Source organism: Aquarana catesbeiana, linkage group LG11, assembly GCF_042186555.1.
Source record: "Aquarana catesbeiana isolate 2022-GZ linkage group LG11, ASM4218655v1, whole genome shotgun sequence".
NCBI lineage: Eukaryota > Metazoa > Chordata > Amphibia > Anura > Ranidae > Aquarana > Aquarana catesbeiana.
Genome location: NC_133334.1, coordinates 273,254,982 through 273,275,204, shown reverse-complemented (window position 1 = coordinate 273,275,204; position 20,223 = coordinate 273,254,982). Strand labels below are relative to the sequence as shown.

Sequence of the window (20,223 nt, the reverse complement as noted above, 5' to 3'; positions counted from 1 at the left end):
GCCTCTTTAAACTCCTCTTTAGTGCTCAAGTCCTCCAAGCGATCGAGTTGCTCCACCTCAGCGACTGGATAGGGTTGGGTTTTCACAATCTCCGTGATCTGAAATCGGCACAGGCCGGTGACCAATAGGGTGTAGTGCGGTTTGGGCCAGTTACTGCCAACGACTTGCACGGCTAGTGCCGCTGTTCCGATCCTGCCAGGGAGCACAAGAGTTATAGAGTTATAGAATCACTCCAATGTGAACGAGGGGCTAAGAAACAAAGAGAACTTTACAACTCTGCCCCCAGCTACATCACTAACCTAGTCTCAAAATACCAACCTAATCGCCCTCTCCGTTCCTCCCAAGATCTCCTGCTCTCTAGCTCCCTCATCACCTCCTCCCATATCCGCCTCCAGGACTTCTCCCGAGCCTCGCCCATCCTCTGGAATTCCCTACCCCAATCTGTCAGACTGTCTCCAACTTTATCCACTTTTAGGCGATCCCTGAAAACTTTCCTCTTCAGAGAAGCCTATCCTGCCTCCATCTAACAACTGCGCTATTTTCTCCATTAGTTCATCCCCCACAGCTATTATCCTTTTGTATCACTTGACCCTCCCTCCTAGATTGTAAGCTCTAACGAGCAGGGCCCTCTGATTCCTCCTGTATTGAATTGTATTGTACTTGTACTGTCTGCCCTCATGTTGTAAAGTGCTGCGTAAACTGTCGGCGCTATATAAATCCTGTATAATAATAATAATAATAATAGTTAAAAAAAAAAAAAAAAATCAGCACACAACACATTGTTAGGCAAACATTTAACCCCATGATTGCCCCTAGAGGTTAACCCCTTCCCAGCCAGTGTCATTAGTACAGTGACAGTGCATAGTATTATCACTGCATTAGTGTCACTACTGATGTCAGTTCCCCCCCAGAGTCAGATTGCCCACCATGCTATCACAGTCCGATTAGAAGTCGTTGATCACTGCCATTATTAATATATATATATATAATTATTATTATTTTTTTTTTGTTTGCAACTTTCACGCAAACTAGTCAATATACACATATTGTGATTTTTTTTTTTTTTTTTTTACCAAAAAGACATGTAGCAGAATACATATTGGCCTAAATTCATGAATACGTTTGTTTTGTTTTTTTTCCTTTCTTTTTTTTTTTTATTGGATGTGTGTTAGAGCTGCACAATTGTGGCCAAAATGAGAATCACGATTTTTTTTTTTTTTGCTTAGAATAAAGATCACGATTCTCGCGGCGTAACATCATCCTTCACATTATAAAAAACATTAGGCTAACTTTACCGTTTAGTTTTTTTTATTAATTCATTAACCACTTGCTTACTGGGCACTTAAATCCCCCTCCTATCCAGACCAATTTTCAGCTTTCAGCGCTGTCACTCTTTGAATGACAATTGCGCGGTCATGCAACACTGTACCCAAATGAAATTTTTATCATTTTTTCACCACAAATAGAGCTTTCTTTTGGTGGTATTTGATCACCTCTGCGGTTTTTACTTTTTGCTAAAAAAATGTAAAAAACTGAATTAAAAAAAAAAAAAAAATTTTATTTTTTTAATATTTTGTTATAAAAAATTTAAAAAAACGGGTCATTTTTCTCCTTCATTGATGTACACTGATGGGTGGCAGTGATGGGCAGCACTGCCAGGTGGCACTGATTGACACTACAGGTGGGCACTGTTAGGTGGCACATGTGCCTCTTCCACTTGGGGACCAATGTCCCTGGCATCTGAGCCGGTGATCGGCTTTTTTTTCTACTCGCGCTGTCAGCGTGAGTAAAAAAAAAAAAACGATTACTGATCCTTTGTTTACATCATGTGATCAGCTGTCATTGTCTGACAGCTGATCACATGGTAAGGGGCCGAGAGCGGCCCCTTACACGGATCGGTGATCAGCCGAGTCTCAGTGACTCGGTGATCACAGGGCGTGCGCAGGGAGCGTGCACAGGGGAGGCTGTCATATGACGGCCTCCCGGAATGCAGGTCCGCGCTGTGGCCGTCATCCGGCCATAGCGCTGATAGCAGGTGGTTAAAGTGTATTCTTCCCCCCCCCCCCCCAAAAAAAAAAAATTGCATCTGAAAGAGCGCTGAGCAAATACAGTGCGACATAAAATATTGCAACAATCGCCATTTTATTCTTTGGGGTCTCTGCAAAATAGATAGATAGATAGATAGATAGATAGATAGATAGATAGATAGATAGATAGATAGATAGATAGATCTATATAATGTCTAGGGTTTCTATCTATCTAAGTAAATTTCTAGCAAATAAATACAGATTTTAACTTGTAAGCAACAAGTGTCTTTTAAGTGGTTAAACTGACCTCATTTACAGATCGAAGTTCATTCCTTTGATCTAAAAGAATTAAGTGTTACAATGTTTCTCTTCATCTCTGCCTTACGCCCCCTTTTTCCTCACTACCGCAACTTTTAAGTGGCACGATTTCGACGCAATTGCAGGGAATGCCTGTGTAACTCGCATCAAAGTCAGGCCAAAGTAGTACAGGGACTACTTTGAAGTCAGTGTGACTTGAAGTCGCACAGATATGAACGGTACTCACTGGAAATCATGGGGTACGACTTGGCATGCGACTTTGCTGTCCCAGGACAAGTCGCGCAAGTGTGAAAGGGGCCCAACCTAAGCCCTGGTTCACATTGATGTGATTTGGCATGTCGACGCCGCGCCGGTTCACAAAAGCAGTTTCTGAACTACTTCTGGCGATCTCGGGGTGCGATTTCCATTGACATCTGTGCAGAAACCCGCACAGTCTTCCCCTACTTGGGGGGGACACGGGGGCTTTGTCACGACTCTACGAGGAACCGGCACTTTTTCAAGGAGGGGCCTGAAGAGGCGGACACTTTGCCAGGGGCCCACGAAAGGGTCAAACACATTGTTAGGCCGGTTCACACTAATGCAGGTTTCAGTTCGCGTTTTGCAATCCACGTCTTCGATCCATTGAAGTCTATAGAACCAAAAAAAACACAACCTGCTGGTCCCCGTCTCTTTCCATAAAATGCACCGATGTGAACGTGGCCCATAGGAAACCACAATACATGGCCAGCAAAACTGAAAACACACAACAATGCATAGATCCCCAGAAAGAACAGGTGCTTTACTGGGGGGCCCAGAATTGGCAGGCAAATTGCCAGGGGCCCCAGAAGAACAGCCATGTCACCGGGGGGCCCCAGAAGAACAGCCATGTCACCGGGGGGCCCCAGAAGAACAGCCATGTCACCAGGGGGCCCCAGAAGAACAGGCATATCCAGAAGAAACGGGCCTCTTACTGGGGGGCTCCAGAAGGCATGGCCGCTCTACCCAGGGGTCCCACGGGGGACCGGCGCTCTACCCGGGGGTACGGAACCCGGGGGTACGGAAGTCTAACCAGGGGTCCGAAGGAGGGACCGGCGCTCTACCTAGAGTTGCCACCTCATCCCTCTAAACCTAAACACATGTGAATCACACGGATCCTGAGGATAATTTAATACACACTATGGGGCCCCTGACATAGTGCCTGACGTCTTTTGGGGCCCCCGGTGATGTGCCCGTCCCTTCTGGGGCCCCTGACATGGTGCCAGACCTCACAGCGCCAGAAAGACATCAGGGGCCCCAGAAGGGACAGGCACATCACCAGGGGCCCAAAAGACATCAGGCACTACATCAGGGGCCCCAGAAGGGACAGGCACATCACCAGGGGCCCAAAAGACATCAGGCACTACATCAGGGGCCCCAGAAGGGACAGGCACATCACCAGGGGCCCCAAAGAAGTCAGGCACTGTGTCAGGGGCCTCAGAAGGGACAGACACACCCCCACTGTGAGGGGACACGGACCTGTGCAGGGCGGGGAGCTCCTCGGTGTCGGTGCTCGGGTCCCGGGTATTGGGGATCACACCGATGATGGTGCTCTTCAGGGAGGTTCCTCTCAGCAGCCGGTTCCGCACCAGATCCATATTCCCGGGAGAGTCCACACTCACCCGCATGCTGGAGCCGGGCAGGAGCACCCCGTCATGGGTCAGGAGAAGCGGCAGCCGCCGGGGGATCTGGATAGAGCCGATAGAGGCCATGAACGACCTAAACACACACCGACCGACCGACCTCACTGACAGCCCCGACCGGGCAAAGAGCAACCAGACTACGGAGAGCGGCCGGAGACAAATCACCTGAGAGAACCGCCGCCATCTACTGGCCAACTGTGAGTACTACAACTGAGAAATCACCTCATTATATCCTGATATCATATATACTCCTCATTATATCCTATATACTCCTCAATATATCCTATATACATCCTATATACTCCTCATTATATCCTATATACACCACATTATATCCTATATAATGATTATATTATATCCTATATACTCCTCATTATATCCTATATACTCCTCAATATATCCTATATACATCCTATATACTCCTCATTATATCCTGATATCATATATACTCCTCATTATATCCTATATACTCCTCAATATATCCTGATATCATATATACTCCTCATTATATCCTGATATCATATATACTCCTCATTATATCCTGATATCATATATACTCCTCATTATATCCTATATACTCCTTAATATATCCTATATACACCTCATTTCCTATATATACTCCTCATTATATCCTATAAACTCCTCATTATATCCTATATACTCTTCATTATATCCTATATAATGATTATATTATATCCTATATACACCTCATTATATCCTATATATACTCCTCATTTTATCCTAAATACACCTCATTATATCCTATATACACCTCTATATACTCCTCATTATATCCTATATAGACCTCAATATATACTATATACACCTAAATATATCCTATATACACCTCAATATAATATATAATCACCTCATCATATATCATTCACCTCAATATAATATATAATCATCTCATTATATACTGTACACCTCAATATAATATATAATCACCTCATTATATACTGTACACCTCAATATAATATATAATCACCTCATTATATACAGCATACACCTCAATATTATAACCTCATTATATCCTATACAACTCAATATAATATATAATCACCTCATCATATACCATACACCTCAATATAATTATTTAATCACCTCATTATATAGTTGTTATATTGAGGTGTACGGTATATAATGAGGTGATTATTTATTATAATGAGGTGTATGGTATATGATGAGGTTATTATATATTAAGGTGTGTGGTATATAATGAGGTGATTATATATTATATCGAGGTGTATGGTGTATAGTGAGGTGATGCACCTCAATATAATATATAATCACCTCATCATATCCTATACACCTCAATTTAATATATAATCACCTCATAATATACCCTAAACCTAAATATAATATATAATCACCTCATTAAATACCGCTCACCTCAATATAATCACCTCATCATATACCGCTCACCTCAATATAATATATAATCACCTCACTATATACTGTACACCTCAATATAATATATAATCACCTCATTATATACTATACACCTCAATATAATATATAATCACCTCATTATATACTATACACCTCAATATAATCACCTCATCATATACCGCTCACCTCAATATAATATATAATCACCTCATCATATACCGTAGACCTCAATATAATATATAATTACCTCATCATATACTGTATAACATACATCTCAAGATAATAATACCAGAATCACCTCACCAGAATATAATAATACAAGAATCAAATCATTATACTATACAACATACAACTCAACATATTATATAACATACTGTACATCCCAGCATAAAAATCACTGCACCATATTATAAGGCTACAGTCACACCAGTGATTTAGGCCGGTGCGAATTATAGCAGCAAGTAACCTCTGATGTCTGCTGCAGCTGCGATTCGCTAGGTGCGGCCGCCGGCCCACGTCCACCATAATGACAGGTCGCTGGTGGCCGCAGTTATTCGTGGCTCTCTGCACAGCTCTCTGCACAACCATCGATTACCTGTGGTTATCACTGCCGGACGCACTTTGTGTGCAGTAAAAACATGGCTTAATAGCCTATTTTTACCTCCCCCTGGCCACCTGTGTAAAAGCAGCCTACAAATGGCACAGAGCACTTTTTTTCTTTATGTCTGTCATGATCTAAATTTTTTTTTCACTGCAAGTTATTTATTATTATATTTTATGTTTTTTTATGTAATATTCGCATGTTTTTTTTTTTTTTTTTGCAGCATACTGCTATCCCCCACAAGAGGTGTGCACTCCTGGTATCTGAAAGGAAGCCGTCTTCTCTCCAAGCGTACTGTGAAAGAAGGTAAAGCAACTGCAGACTGATGATACAAATAGTCAAGAAAAGCATTCTAAAAATTGGGTGTTTTTTTTTTAGGCCCTATAATTCATACAAAAATACAGATAATAAAATCTATCATAAAAAAAATAAAAAATAAAGTTTAACATAAACATCATTCTTAAAAACATTCAGTCGGTGACTTCTGGAAACACAAGTGTCACCCTGCTAACTAGACAAAGATAAGCTGTCTATCATGTATTTAATTTGCAACTGACGAAATACCCAATTCCACAATTCCAGTGAGAGCACTGATTACCCAACGCGTTTCAATCAATTTGTTGCTCTTCTTCAGGGATAGAATACACTCCGTATACTACTGTATAAAGAGACCAGCAAAGTGATATATCAGTAAAAATAACACATTTCCATACACGCATACTGTAATTGTATTAACATACTGTATGCAATTCCAGAAAGCTTAGGCCCCTTTCACACTTATACGACTTGTCCCACGATTTTGTACTGCAAAATTGCATGACAAATCATTCTCCATGATTTTCAATGACTACCATTCATATTGGCACGACTTCAAGTCGTGCCGACTTCAAAGTAGTCCCTGCACTACTTTGGTCCAACTTCCATGCGAGTTGATGTCCATAGACCTCAATGTTAAACCCTCAAGTAGCATGCAATTCGTACCTGAATAATATAGACACGATTTCAGTACGACTTTGTAAGCACAAGCTGAGAATGGTAATGCCAAAGTTGTGGCAAAGTCGTACAAAGTAGTACTGCTCCCAAATCGCGGCAAAATCGCATTGTAATCACGCGACTTTGAAGTCGCACAAGTGTGAAAGGGGCCTAAGTCGTGCCGACTTCAAAGTAGTCCCTGCACTACTTTGGTCCAACTTCCATGCGAGTTGATGTCCATAGACCTCAATGTTAAACCCTCAAGTAGCATGCAAATCGTACCTGAATAATATAGACACGATTTCAGTACGACTTTGTAAGCACAAGCTGAGAGTCAAAGCATTTGTAAACCCCAACCCTGTAAAGTCGTACAAAGTAGTACTGATCCCAAATCGCCGCAAAATCGTGCAAAATCGCGGCAAAATCGCAGTGAAGTCGCACAAGTGTGAAAGGGGTCTTACATGGATTTGGTTTTCAATAGACATAAGGTTTCTAGACAGCTACATCCTCGAGGTCACGGCTGATAAAGAAAACCAGCCCAGTGCCAAACCATCAACTGTTCATTCCAGCAATAGCCACAGCCGTAGTCCTTGTCCAGAAACCATCACTTCCCGGTCTTTTGGCCTAAGATCAAGTACAGTTGTCACAGTCAGGTTTGGGGACCAGTAACTATAGCAGTAGAGAAGTTCCCACCAACCAGCTGGATAAGCACAGCAGCAGGTCACCCTGGTGGATGATGCGGGCTCACCCGAGGTGCAGAGTCTAATTACTGTATTTATTGGCGTATAACACTCACTTTTTCACCATGAAAATTGGGTGCAAATCCAATTTTAGCTGCCTCGGAGGGGACAGGGAGGGGGGCGGGACCAGCGCCGTCAGATTACATACAATGAGAATCTCCTGTTTACTTGGCAGCCTCTGTAATAGGAAGTCCCGTCTCCTGGGCCGCCATTGGACTACTGTTCTGTCTATCATAGGAGATTCTCACTGTATGTAATCTGTCGGCACTCGTCCCGCCCCCCCTCCCTGTCCCCTCTGGGCTGCAGATGGGCATCGATCAGGCTGCACTGATGGCAATGGTGAGGCTGCTGCATTAATGGCAATGGTGAGGCTGCTGCATTGATTGCAATGGTGAGGCTGCATTGATGGCACTTGTAAGGCTGCAGATGGGCATTGATCAGGCTGCATTGATGGCAATAGTGAGGCGGCAGATGGGCATTGACCCTTATTTTGCTTCAAAGTTCCTTATTTAAAATGTAAGGGTTTTTTTCCTGAAACTTCCCTCTTAAAATGAATGTGCGTGTTATACGCCTGTGCATGTTATATGCCGCTAAATACGGTACTAACCTGTGTTCACCAGAGCTCCTTATGGTGGAGATGGATTTTGCTGCATGTTATTACCAGGTCCTCAGGATCACCAACCCATGAGTTCAGCAAGCCAGGGTCCAGTAGCAGATATAGTAGGTTGGGATCAAGCAGAAGAGTAGTCAGTAAACAACAAGCCAAAGCTCAGTAACAAATGGGTGGAGGTTGGGATCAAGCACAATCGTAGTCAAGGAACACGCAAAAGGTCGGTAATGCAGTAAGGTGAAAAAACACCTTGCAGTCACCGGCCCCCTAGCCCCCCGTTTTACTTCCTGAGCCCCGAATTTCCGTTGGCGCATTCCCGCCGTCCCTCTCTCTACGGGTTCCCAGCTCTTGATTGGATAGACTGATAGCAGCACAACCATTGGCTCCCGCTGCTGTCAATCAACTCCAATGACCGGGGGCGGGGCCGAGTCCTGCATTCGGCTTGTTATGGACGCTGAATGCTGGACTCGGGAGCGCGCCCGCAAGGTAACCCCCTCGGGAGAGTGCTTCTCTAAGGGGGTTATCTAATGCGAGGAGGAGCCGCAAGAGCCGCCGCAGGACCCCAGAAATGGATGTTCGGGGGCCACTCTGTGCAAAACAAGCTGCAAAGTGGAGTTAAGTATGACATGTTTCTTATTTAAAAAAAATAAAAAAATGATCCTTTAGTATCACTTTAGGGTTGAACATGTTGGGTATCTATTTACTCAGTGCAACCTCGTCTTTTATATGTTACCAAAAAATGTGGGTGGTTTATTGCGTTTTTTTGCCCTAAAATTCACTTTAGTGTGTTTTTTACTGAAATTTTGCGTTCCCTGGAAATTCAACTATTTTATTCTCTAGGGTGTCTGCTTTCAGAAAATATATAATGTTTGCGGGTTTTATGTAATCTTGAGGCCGAAAATTATTTTTTTTAAACATGTGGGCAAAAAAAACACAAAAACGGCTCTGGCCCGTCAGGAAGGACCAAAAGGTACTAAGGGTCAGGAGGACCATGCGGTAATACTGAGAGCAATAAAGCTGCCACAGGAGAGTCCGGAGGCTGAATGTTATGTTTATTGCATTGATGGTGAGAACCTCCTGCATGGGAAGACATACCTGTGTGAGCTTTGCCTTACTTTTAACCACTTCAATATCAAGCACTTTTCTCCCCCTTTCTGCTCAAACCAATTTTCAGCGCTGTCACACTTTGAATGACAATTGCGTGGTAATGCAACACTGTAACCATACAAATTTTTTATCATTTTTTTGAGACAGAAAGAGCTTTTTTTTGGTTTTATTTAATCACCACCGGGTTTTTGATTTTTTTTGCTAAAAAAACGACAAAAGGACAGAAATTAAAAAAAAAAGAAAAGTTTGTTCTTAGTTTCTGTTATAAAAATTTGTAAAATAATACTTTTTCTGAGGCTGCCTTGATGGTCACAGATAGGCTGCACTGATGAGGCGGCACTGATGAGGTGGCACTGATGAGGCGGCACTGAAGGGCACTGATGAGGAGACACTAATATGCAGCACTGATAGGCGGCACCAATGGGCACTGATGAGGCGGGACTGATAAGACGGCACTGAAGGGCACTGGTGAGGAGACACTAATATGCAGCACTGATGGGCATTGATAGGTGGCACTGATGGTCACTGATAGGCGGCACTTATGGGCACTGAAAGGCAGTACTGACTGGCATCACTGCTGGGCACTGTTGGGGCTGCACTGATTATCAATGCCCCGATTATCTGTGCAGATCTCCCCTGTGAGGAAATGCCACTGATTGGCTCTCCTCTCCTCACACTTTGTCAGTGTGAGGAGAGGAATGCCGATAATCGACATTTCCCTGATTATATGTGATCAGCTGTGATTGAACACAGCTGATCACATGGGTAAAAGAGCCTCAACATCAGCTCTTTACTGAGATCGGTGATGCGCCGTGTCCCAGGGACAGAGCGCACCACAGATCTCGGTAAAGAGCCGATATGACGTTGTCCCAGAACAATAGACCCGCCGCCCGCTCGTCATTTGTCAATACGGCAGGCGGTAGGCAGTAAAATAAAAGTGGGCAGGAAAGCCCTGAAAACTTTATGTGGCGTGGAGTAAGCTCACTGTTTTGGCACTACCCCTGAGCTAAGAAACCCCAATGTGTCACAATACGTAAATAAAGAAAACTGATCATTGTAAGCACCTCCGTTAGTGTTGCATGGTTTGTCTCATCCCTGTAACTGATACTTCTGCAAGAGAGCTTGTTCTTTTGAAAAAAACAACAGGTATGCTGGATCAACAGCTGAAAATAAAGAAAAGAGATCCTAAAAAAAAAAAAAAGAATGCAGACATCACATCTAAGAACTGGTAAGCTGCCATATAATAAATGTTTGCTTTTGGGGTTAGTATCACTTAAGTTAGTATTTGATTATCTTTTAACAATTAAAACAGATGATAATTTCTTTTTTCATAATAATGTTGGAAAGGAACATCCCAAGCAATCACACCGTGCCAGATGCTTATTTAACGACCGGTAATAACGATGGCATTAAGTTGTTTTTATGCGTTCTTTGCAAATGGCGTTTCCTAATTTTGCAGTCGCACACACATGTCGGAGGCAGCGTTCTGCGCGGCGCGCCGCGTAGCTGCTGCGCAATCACTTATCCTTAAAGTGGCTCTCATAAAACTCACACGAGTCGCCCAGCTGCTGTTTGTGGCCGTCACGAGAGCCGCAGCAGATGGTGAGCTCCAGAGTCCCGCCAAAGCCGTAGAAAAAATCCATCAGATCACGGATGTGAACCCAGTGGGGAGAACATGTGCGGAGCTGAAGAATCGGTGACTCCGCTGGCTCTTAAAGTGTTTATGCTTTCAATTTCTCCGAATAGTCAATATTTCAGTCCAGAAGAAGTCCAAGAACCATTTTTTCTAAGTTATGACTCATTTTATTCTTTTTTTTTTTCTGCTGTTTTTTTTTGTTTTTTGCTGTGAAAGAAAGACTATTTCCAGAGCGCTGTAATTAGACAGGAAAGATATGACACCGTGACGGAACCAGTTCCTCTGCCAGGAAAGAGGGGGCTCTCACACACAACGGCGATGTACTTCTGGACCATTAAAGCACAGAGAAGAGAGAGACAAAAGCACCACCAACTAAGTGTAGTAAATTTATTACGGATAACTTAAAATAGAAAACAAATATGCCCTCGCTTTGATGTACTTCAAAAAAGCACATACATCCAGGCCAGCAAGATGGCGGCCTCTCCACAGCCAGGGCAAGCGTTTCCTACAGTCAGCATCTTGTCCTAGATCAGCAACCAGCTGGACACTGTCCAAACTCTCAGGGCGGAAGCATGACGACACCACAGGGGGTGTGGCAATGGGTTTCGGGGCAGAGCTACCCCTTTATCAAGCCAATCCCCCATGTGATACCAGAGAGCCCTCTGGATGTCTGTTCACCCCTCTTCCCCTTCTGAGGTCACCCGTGGTAACGTTGAATAACTTTTATCTGTCCATTACATCATTGTTTTTACACTTGTGTAGCACCCTGATGTTTAGGCGGGGTTGCTCCTAAATTTACCTGCCAGGTATAGTTGCCTTGGCCAATCGTTAGGGATCAATTGATTTCTCCCTAAGTCTGCAATTGCTGTACTTCTCTCTTCTGTCACTGGGTGGCCTGGTACCTGATGACATTAGATAAGATAAGGGCGATGCAAAGACAGGTTAGGGGTATATGGGGTGTCTTAGCCAATGGGCAGGGGTTTTCTTGGCCTCTTGGCCTGCTGGGAGAACCTATATATTTGAGTGGAGTAAGGTGACCACTGTTCTGTGCCACCTGGATGGCTGTCTGGGTGGACGTGTGTTGTGCTGTCCCGGGCTACTAGGCCAGAGCCTGAGGCCTATACCGGGGACATCTTGCTGCTAGGCTGTCTGAGGGCCTATCCAGAAGCAAGAGAGCAGCGTAGGGTTGGGACTGCGGCTTGCAGTCCAACCAGAAGTGACGGTTATGCCAGCCAGCCGGAGAACCTGTTGTTGTCTGAGGTAGAGGGGAACCTTTCTCCACTAAGGGATCATCCACCTTGTTACCAGGGGCCACTGTGAGTAGCTGAAACAAGTACTGGAGCAGTCTTCGCACCAACCGGGGACGGTAAAGAATTGGGAAACTTAAGCAGGAGTCAAACCAGGGACCCAGCCAGTGGAGGTGACGCTTGCAGAGCAGCCTTGTGTGTCAAGCCAGGGACCGAGCAGGCCAGTTGGGGGGTGACGCTTGAGAAGTATCTTGGATGCCAAGCTAGGGACCCAGCAGGGACGTGGGGGGTGATGCTTGAGGAAGATACTGAGCGAGAAGGTTGGAAGAGCTCCAGAGATCCAGTGGCAGTGGATCAGCAAGTCTAGTGAGAGAGCCTGGGAGCCCAGTTGAGTGAAGATCTACAATAGAGATTGTAGAGGAAGTGAAAGAGTTCATTGTAACCTTTGTTAGGAACTGTTCAAGATTGTTGCCATAGGAGACAGCGTGTTTACACATGCAGATGTGGTGTCCGGCTGGGTGCCTTTCCCTGTGTGGCTGTCTACCTAATAGAAGTCTAGGCGTCTGCCAATTAACATTGCAACTACTAAAGGGCATCCTGGCCTTAACCCTCTCTCTCACAGTTCTGTTTAAGAGACAATAAATCTCTTTGCATTCAAGAAGTGTCCGGTGCCCATGAATCTACTTTGCATCACACCCACCATGCCTTGTAACTCACTCGATATAGAAGGATGTCAGCTATCCCTAACTCTGGAGGTTCTCATTAGACCAGTGGTTCTCAACCCTTCCAGTGCTGTGACCCCTTGATAACAAGTTGTGGGGACCCCCAACAGAAAAATAATTTTCGTAGCGTGGATTGTCAGCACCAAAGACAAGACAAGTAATTTGCACCCCTAACCCTCAGACATTTAGCGCTCCCCGAGTCTCTTCCACTCGTACAGTATTAAAACCCCTTATAGTACATTTTAGGATGTACCACTCTCTTTGTTCTCCTTTATTTGCCTTTTATCTCTCTCAGTCGTAATTTCCTGTTTTTTTTTTTCCCCATCCATCTCTCTAGCCGTCTTTCTTGTTCTTTCTCTTATTCTTTCTCTCCCTTTTTCTTTGTCCCTCCCCCTCTTTTCCTCTCCCTTCCATGTATCCTTTATTTTAATTCCTTCTCTTATGCCCCCGTACACACGAGCGGATTTTCCGTCGGAAAAAACTTGGATGGTTTTTCCAACGGAATTCCGCTCAAGTGCGTACACACGGTCACACAAAAGTTCTCTGAACTTTCGACCATCAAGAACGCGGTGATGTACAACACTACGACAAGCCGAGAAAATGAAGTTCACTGCTTCCGAGCATGCGTCGAATTGTTTCCGAGCATGCCTAGGAATTTTGAGCGTCGGAATTTGTACAGACGATCGGAATCTCTTGGAACTTTTTCCAACCGAAAAATAGAGAACCTGCTCTCAATCTTTTGCTGGCGGGAATTCCGCCAGCAAAAGTCAGATGGAGCATACACGCAGTCAGAATTTCTGACCAAAAGTTGGGGGAATTTCCGATCGTGTGTACGGGGCATAACTCCTTGGTGGGAGTGGGGTGGGTGGAATGGGATTAGTGACAGTGCTGCTGGGGGGGGGGGTGGGGGGTGGGATCAGTGGCAGTACTGGGGGGAGTTCTGAACAGCCAACTTAGGTGCTCTTGATCAAAGTCATCTGCCCATCCAAGAAATGTAGTGCGGACTTTTAATGACAACTATGATCACAGGTAGTGTTACTCACTGTGTCTCCGTCTTTGTGGTGTCTCGCAGCAGTGACACCTATGCCGAAATCAGGAGATAGGGTCTCTTCCAGCCCCTCCCACTTCACATTCCTCACCAGTCAGCTGACCTCCAGTTTCTGCCCCCCAGCCATGCCGTGAACTGAATGGGCAGTTGCGAAAAGGCTGGGAGAGCAATGCGGGCTTCAGTGGTATCTCCAGCTTTCATATTTAGGGGGGGCACAGGGGGGGACAGGGACAAAAGTAGGGGGGCAACTATAAAATGCGTATATATATCTATATATATCTATCTATCTATCTATATATATATATATATATATATATAGATAGATAGATAGATGTCTATATATAGATATATAGATAGATAGCTATATATATATATATCTATATATATATAGATATATATATAGATATATATATATATCTATATATATATAGAGATAGATATAGATATATATATATATATATATATATATATCTCTATATATATATAGATATATAAATATATACTGGGGCCCTTTACTACGACCCCACAACGGCCCTTTCACATGTTCTGCAGTGAGCTCCCTTCCTACTGTATTGGGGTCCCCCAGGGTGGCAGAAAACAAGAGATATATGTCACCAGCATACCAAGAAAATATAAGGGTCCAAAGCAGTGGGAGAACTATCAGGGTTGCAAAGGTTGTCTTGCCTTCGGGCCCTGGTGTTCTACCACTGTGGGGTTTCCCAGCCTCCTCTTGCTGTCCTGCCCCTGCTATTGACTGCTCTGGCATCTCTTGGAATTTACAGGCTGGTTCTCCTGTCCTAAGGACGGGAGAAATCAGTCTGTTTTTTCAGTAACTGAGAGTCCTGGTGGAGTCCTTCCTGCAACTCGCTCTTCTCCCTGCCAATGAGGATGCAGGGGAAGGAGCAGATCAAGGAGGGGGGAGGAATCACCCGCAGGAGCGGGTGGGGGGGGGGCTCATGGTGGGGCACAGCATAATGTTGCCCCCCCCCCCCCCCCAGGGACGCCATTGGCGGGCTTCAGGAACAGCCCAGGATTTGGTGACCCCTGGCAAATCGTCATTCGACCCCCAGGTTGAGAACCACTGCATTAGACCAAAGGGGACCCGGGACTTGGCTACATCTATGATGGAATAAACACTATTGAATCATCATTCGATGGTTACTAGTGCCTGTTTTTATGACCTCCACGCTTCGGATCTTATAGTTCCTTTTATTACTAGCTGCCTGGCTATCTAAAACTCACTTTTAATCCTTTTTTACAACACATATATAACTGGATTGAAGGGCGCTTCCTTTTTTTTTTTTTTTTTCATATATATCTATATTTTTCTTGAGTTTAGCTGTAAATCCGGAATATCTCTTCATCCAGGGGTGTTCTCTTGCCGTAGAAATGCCACAGCACTGAATCAGATAAAGGTGCCAGCTTGGTACTTTGTTTCACTGCAATCAAAATCAATTTCCAGCTTTTCCTGGCTGAGTGTAGAGCGGTGTCAGTCCATTATCAGTGAAGTGCAGTCATCATCTTCATAAAGCTGCATATATTCTCTGATAACACCGCCTGTCCTCGCGCGGTGTAATTGATTCCCGCTATCAGCAGCCTGCAGATCCCCAGCGGGTCAGCCTTTACCTGTCCTATGACGTAGCTGATTGACAGTAATCTGCATGAACTTGATTAACACGAGAACGTCGGTAAGGGAATTTATTATTGCTGCCAGTAAAGAAAAGTAATTTTTTTTTCTTTTTTTTTTTTTTTTTTTTTTTAGAAAATAAAAGTTGCAAGGGCTGTAGCCATGCAGGGGGTTACCTATCCAAGATCTACGACAAAGCGCCCTTCATCATACACCACCCGCGCAGCTCAGCCCCCCGAATTACAGCCCCCGGCCAAGTCATCTTGTCTGGCACCTCGCTCCTGTGAAATGTTGTATATGCAAATGATGACAATAGGCCGGGGGTTTTTGAAGTGCTTTTTAAAGTTGGCTGTGCCAGGCCTGTGCCTGCAGGCGGCCACTTCACAGCCGCCGTAGGTGATCCGCGAGGAGTCACCCAACACAGGCTCATTAGCCTGATTAAGCGGCACGGCCCCGGATTTCACCCGCTGTGAGTGATATGAAATCACAGACAATGTAAGACTTTATAGAGAAATAGCCTATATATAAAATCGCTACATGAGCCACTCTGTCATTTAATGCTTTTTAAAATTGACCTTTGCATTTCAATCGGCAGCCGCTAACATTTCTTTTAAGCCTACAAAAAAAAAAAATCAGATTTTCTCTTCAATGAAAAAAAAACAGCACAGTACTCTGTGGGGGTGATTTCTTAAAAGGTAAAGTACAATGGCTTTGGGACAGTTTTTGTTATTTTAGATTAAAGCGGGGTTCCACTCAAATTTTTAACTTAATCTTACCCCCTTCAGTTAACTGCATAGATGTTCAAATGCCGCACGAAAATTTTTTTTATCGCTGTAATTACCTTTATATTGTACTTTATTGTGGCACTTCCTGTCTCTCCTCCCATGGGAGTCGGCGTGTTTATTGCCTTTCCCCCGGCGCCGCACTGTCTCCTGGGAGCTTAGTGTCAGGCTTCCCAAGATTCCGTGCGGGAACAATGATCGTGCGTGTGAACAAGCTGTGAATGAACAGCATTCACCGCATCCAGGAAATCAATGCTTGTGGGCTTCACATGCCCACAAGCAAGATGGAAACAGCCAGCATCACATTTTTAAAGTTATTCTTCAGTACGAAAACAGACAGAGGCGGAAATATTACACCCAAACTGTAAGTATTATTTTGGGATTAGCAAAGTGTCTCAATGGCCTAAAAAAAAAAAAAAAAAAGATTGGTCGCCGGACTCCAGCTTTAACCACTTCAGCACCGGAAGGTTTAATCCCCTTTATGACCAGGCCATCTTTTTGCATTATTTTAACTGGCAATTGCGCGGTCGTGTGCAACACTGTACCAAAATAAAATTGTCCTTTTTTTTCCCCCACCAATAGAGCTTCCTTTTGGTGGTATTTGATCACCTCCTGCGGTTTTTATTTTTTGCAAAAAAAAACCCGACAATTTTGAAAAAAAAAAACAAAAAAAAATTCTTTTTTTTTACTTTCTGCTATAAAACATATCCAATAGAAAAAATGTAAAAAAATCGAATTTCTTCATAAATTTAGGCCAATATGTATTCTACTACAAATTTTTGGTAAAAAAAAAATCCCAATCAGAGTATATTGATTGGTTTGCGCAAAAGTTTTAGCACCTACAAACTATGGGATATTTTTTATTAAGTTATGTTTTATTTTAGAAAAAGAAAAAAGAGGCTGCGCTGCAAAAAAAAAAAAAAAAAAATTAAACAAACATAATGTGACAGTCTATATGCCGTGAAGTGATAGATCCCCACATGAAAGGGGACATCATCAGAAAAATAGTCCCATAGAGAAATAACGTTCTGTGAAGTGAATATTGATAAACGATCCTTTTTGTGCAAAAAAATGAATAAAAACACTATGTTTTATTTTAATTTTTTTACTAGTAATGGCGGTGATCAGCGACTTATAGTGGGACTGCGATATTGCAGCAGACAGTCGGGACACTAACTGACACTTTTTGGGGACCAGTGACACCAATACAGTGATCAGTGCTAAAAATATGCACTGTCACTGTACTGACAGTGGCTGGGAAGGGGTTAACATCAGGGGCGATCAAAGGGTTAAATGTGTGCCTGACGTGGGGTAGGTGTTTGTACTAGGAGAAGGCATACATCGGTGCCCCTGCTTAGCAGAGACACAGGATCCATCTCGTCAGTAGTGACAGAACGGCGATCTGCCTTGTTTACACTCTGTCAGTGTACTGAAGCATCAGCATCCACCGTACCCGACCAATCAGCTCCCGCTGTGTCCAATCACAGCGGGAGTAGGCCACCGGCAGCGTGCGCGCGCCGCAAACCTGGAAGTGCTGGATCACGTATTAGGTACGTGATCCAGCGCAGGAGATCTGCCTTGCTGCCAAATATCTACAGTATACGGTCGGCAAGCGGTGAAACTGGATGTAAACCCGTAAAGTGGGAAAAGGAACAAAGCATATCCTTGAATAGTGCGTACTTCAATTCAAAGCACCTAGTGTGCTTTCTCCAGCTTTATATTAGTTATACACATAGGGATCTTTAAAGTTTTCTTTGCTTCAGCCACGCTCTTATGGGAAAAACCTTGGCTTCTAGCTAGCCAGTTGACACTTGGTCTATCCTTATCTCTTAGCTATAGAAAATGTCAATTTTAAAACAAACTGAGAAATCTTTTTGACTACCATCGAGCGTGTCTATGATTTCTCCTTGTGTACACAGTTTTGGACATATTTTGGATATATTTTTTGTAATAGTATACAGGGCTTTTTTTCTCAGAGAATAGGCGCAGGAACTCCCCTCTTCTGAGTCACCCCTTGTCTCCACCAGCGGTGGTTTGTCCATTAGGGGCGCCCGGGCGCCCACGTTCTCTCTTTCCAGGCCACCCCTTATGTATGCAATAGATAGATTCATGCATAGCATGAATCTATCCACTGCCGATGCGGCCACCCGCTATTCATGTGTCCAGCCCCTTTCAGGGCACCGGGCCATGAATTACAGCGGCCAGGTTTTTTTTTAAGCACCTGATTAGAGCCAGATGCTCTAATAGGCTTCAAAATAGGGTGGACTCGGGTCACAGCGAATGTGACCGGAGTCCACCCAGGTGTGTTACAACAGCAAATGAATATTCGCTGTTGTAAAACTGATCCTCAATCTAGCCAATCAGAAGCGGGTGTGAGACCCGTTTTCCGATTGGCCGAAAAGAGAAGACTCCCGATTGGCCACCGAGAAGGAGGGAGTAAACGGAAGCCGTCGCCACCATGATGACCCGTGGAGAGCAGGGGAAGCCGCCGGTGATGGGGTAAGTGCCACCGACCGGGGGTGGCATACTGTTTGCCGCCCTGCCCCCCCCCCCCCCCAATTTTTTTTCCATTAGCCGCCACTGGTCTCCACCCTCTACCCATCTCTGAGCACCGTCTCTTGGTTCCACCCCCTCCCCACCTCCCAGTACCTCTCCTTTTAGAACCAAGTATTAGAATCTGTATAATACAGAACCAAGCATAGTTTTGTGGTGCTAAATAATTTGTATAGAATTTGTTAATGGTAACAATCAAATAGATCCCCTGCAGCTAGAAACAGTGGACCCCCCCAGCAACAATAGAGCCCCCACACAACAATAGACTCCCCCAGCAACAATGGACTCCACCCCAGCAACAATAGACCCCACCCCAGCAACAATAGATCCCCCACACAACAACTGATCTCCCAAACAGCAACAAAAGATCCACTCCAGCAAAATTAGACCCCAGCACCAACAACAGATCTCCCAGCAGCCAGTATCAATAGACCCTCCTGTAGCCAGCAACAATAGACCTCTCCCTCATCAGTAGATCCCTACCAGCAACATAAGACCCCCCCCCCCAGCAACAATAGATCTTCCACCAGCAACAATAGACCTTCACAAAAAAACAGATCCCCACCAGTGACAATAGATCCCCAGCAGCCAGCATCACCAGGCCCTCCAGCACACCCCTTGCTATTACATACATTCACTGCTGGAGGTGCCGAAACTGCGTTCCCCCTCGTTCCCGCTGAAAAAAACCCTGTATACAGCAGACAGCTCCTGACTTTAACACTTCCTTTCACTAGAAGCTCTGGATCATGGCTGGTGGATCATGGCTGGTGGATCATGGCTGGTGGAACATGGCTGGTGGATCATGGCTGGTGGATCATGGCTGGTGGATCATGGCTGGTGGATCATGGCTGGCATCTTTCATCTCTGAAGGGGGCTGTCCACCGCAGCTGCCAAGCAGGCCGGAGTCATCAAGCCTCCCTTCATCCTACCTGAACCCTATCATTGTATTGTCCTTCCCTTCTTGCCTTTTATCCCCCCTTCTGCTTTGTCCATCCTCTGATTTCCCCTGCCTCAATGACCTTCTCCTCTTATTCTTCTCCTAGTTACTCTTCCTCTCTATCTGCTATAGACCCCTGGTCAAGTGATAGGAGGGGCAGGCTCTCTTGTATATTTTCAGACACCAGATGGAACACAGGCTTTTTTGCTTGACCTTAGCAACACAGATGCAAAAGACTGTTCAGCA

At 44.5% G+C, this 20,223-nt stretch overlaps 1 protein-coding gene across 1 annotated transcript in view; it reads right to left on the bottom strand.

The window, feature by feature from the left end:
• LOC141112782 (lon protease homolog 2, peroxisomal-like) overlaps nucleotides 1–4,142 on the bottom strand; it is a gene marked incomplete at its 3' end in the record, with an annotated part of 10,915 nt that extends 6,773 nt beyond the window's left edge. The window contains 2 exon segments of the mRNA XM_073605837.1: nucleotides 1–192; nucleotides 3,840–4,142. The exon segment at nucleotides 1–192 is cut by the window's left edge and continues 43 nt beyond it. Coding sequence (XP_073461938.1) covers nucleotides 1–192; nucleotides 3,840–4,072 — 425 coding nt within the window.
• Nucleotides 4,143–20,223: the final 16,081 nt, after the last annotated feature.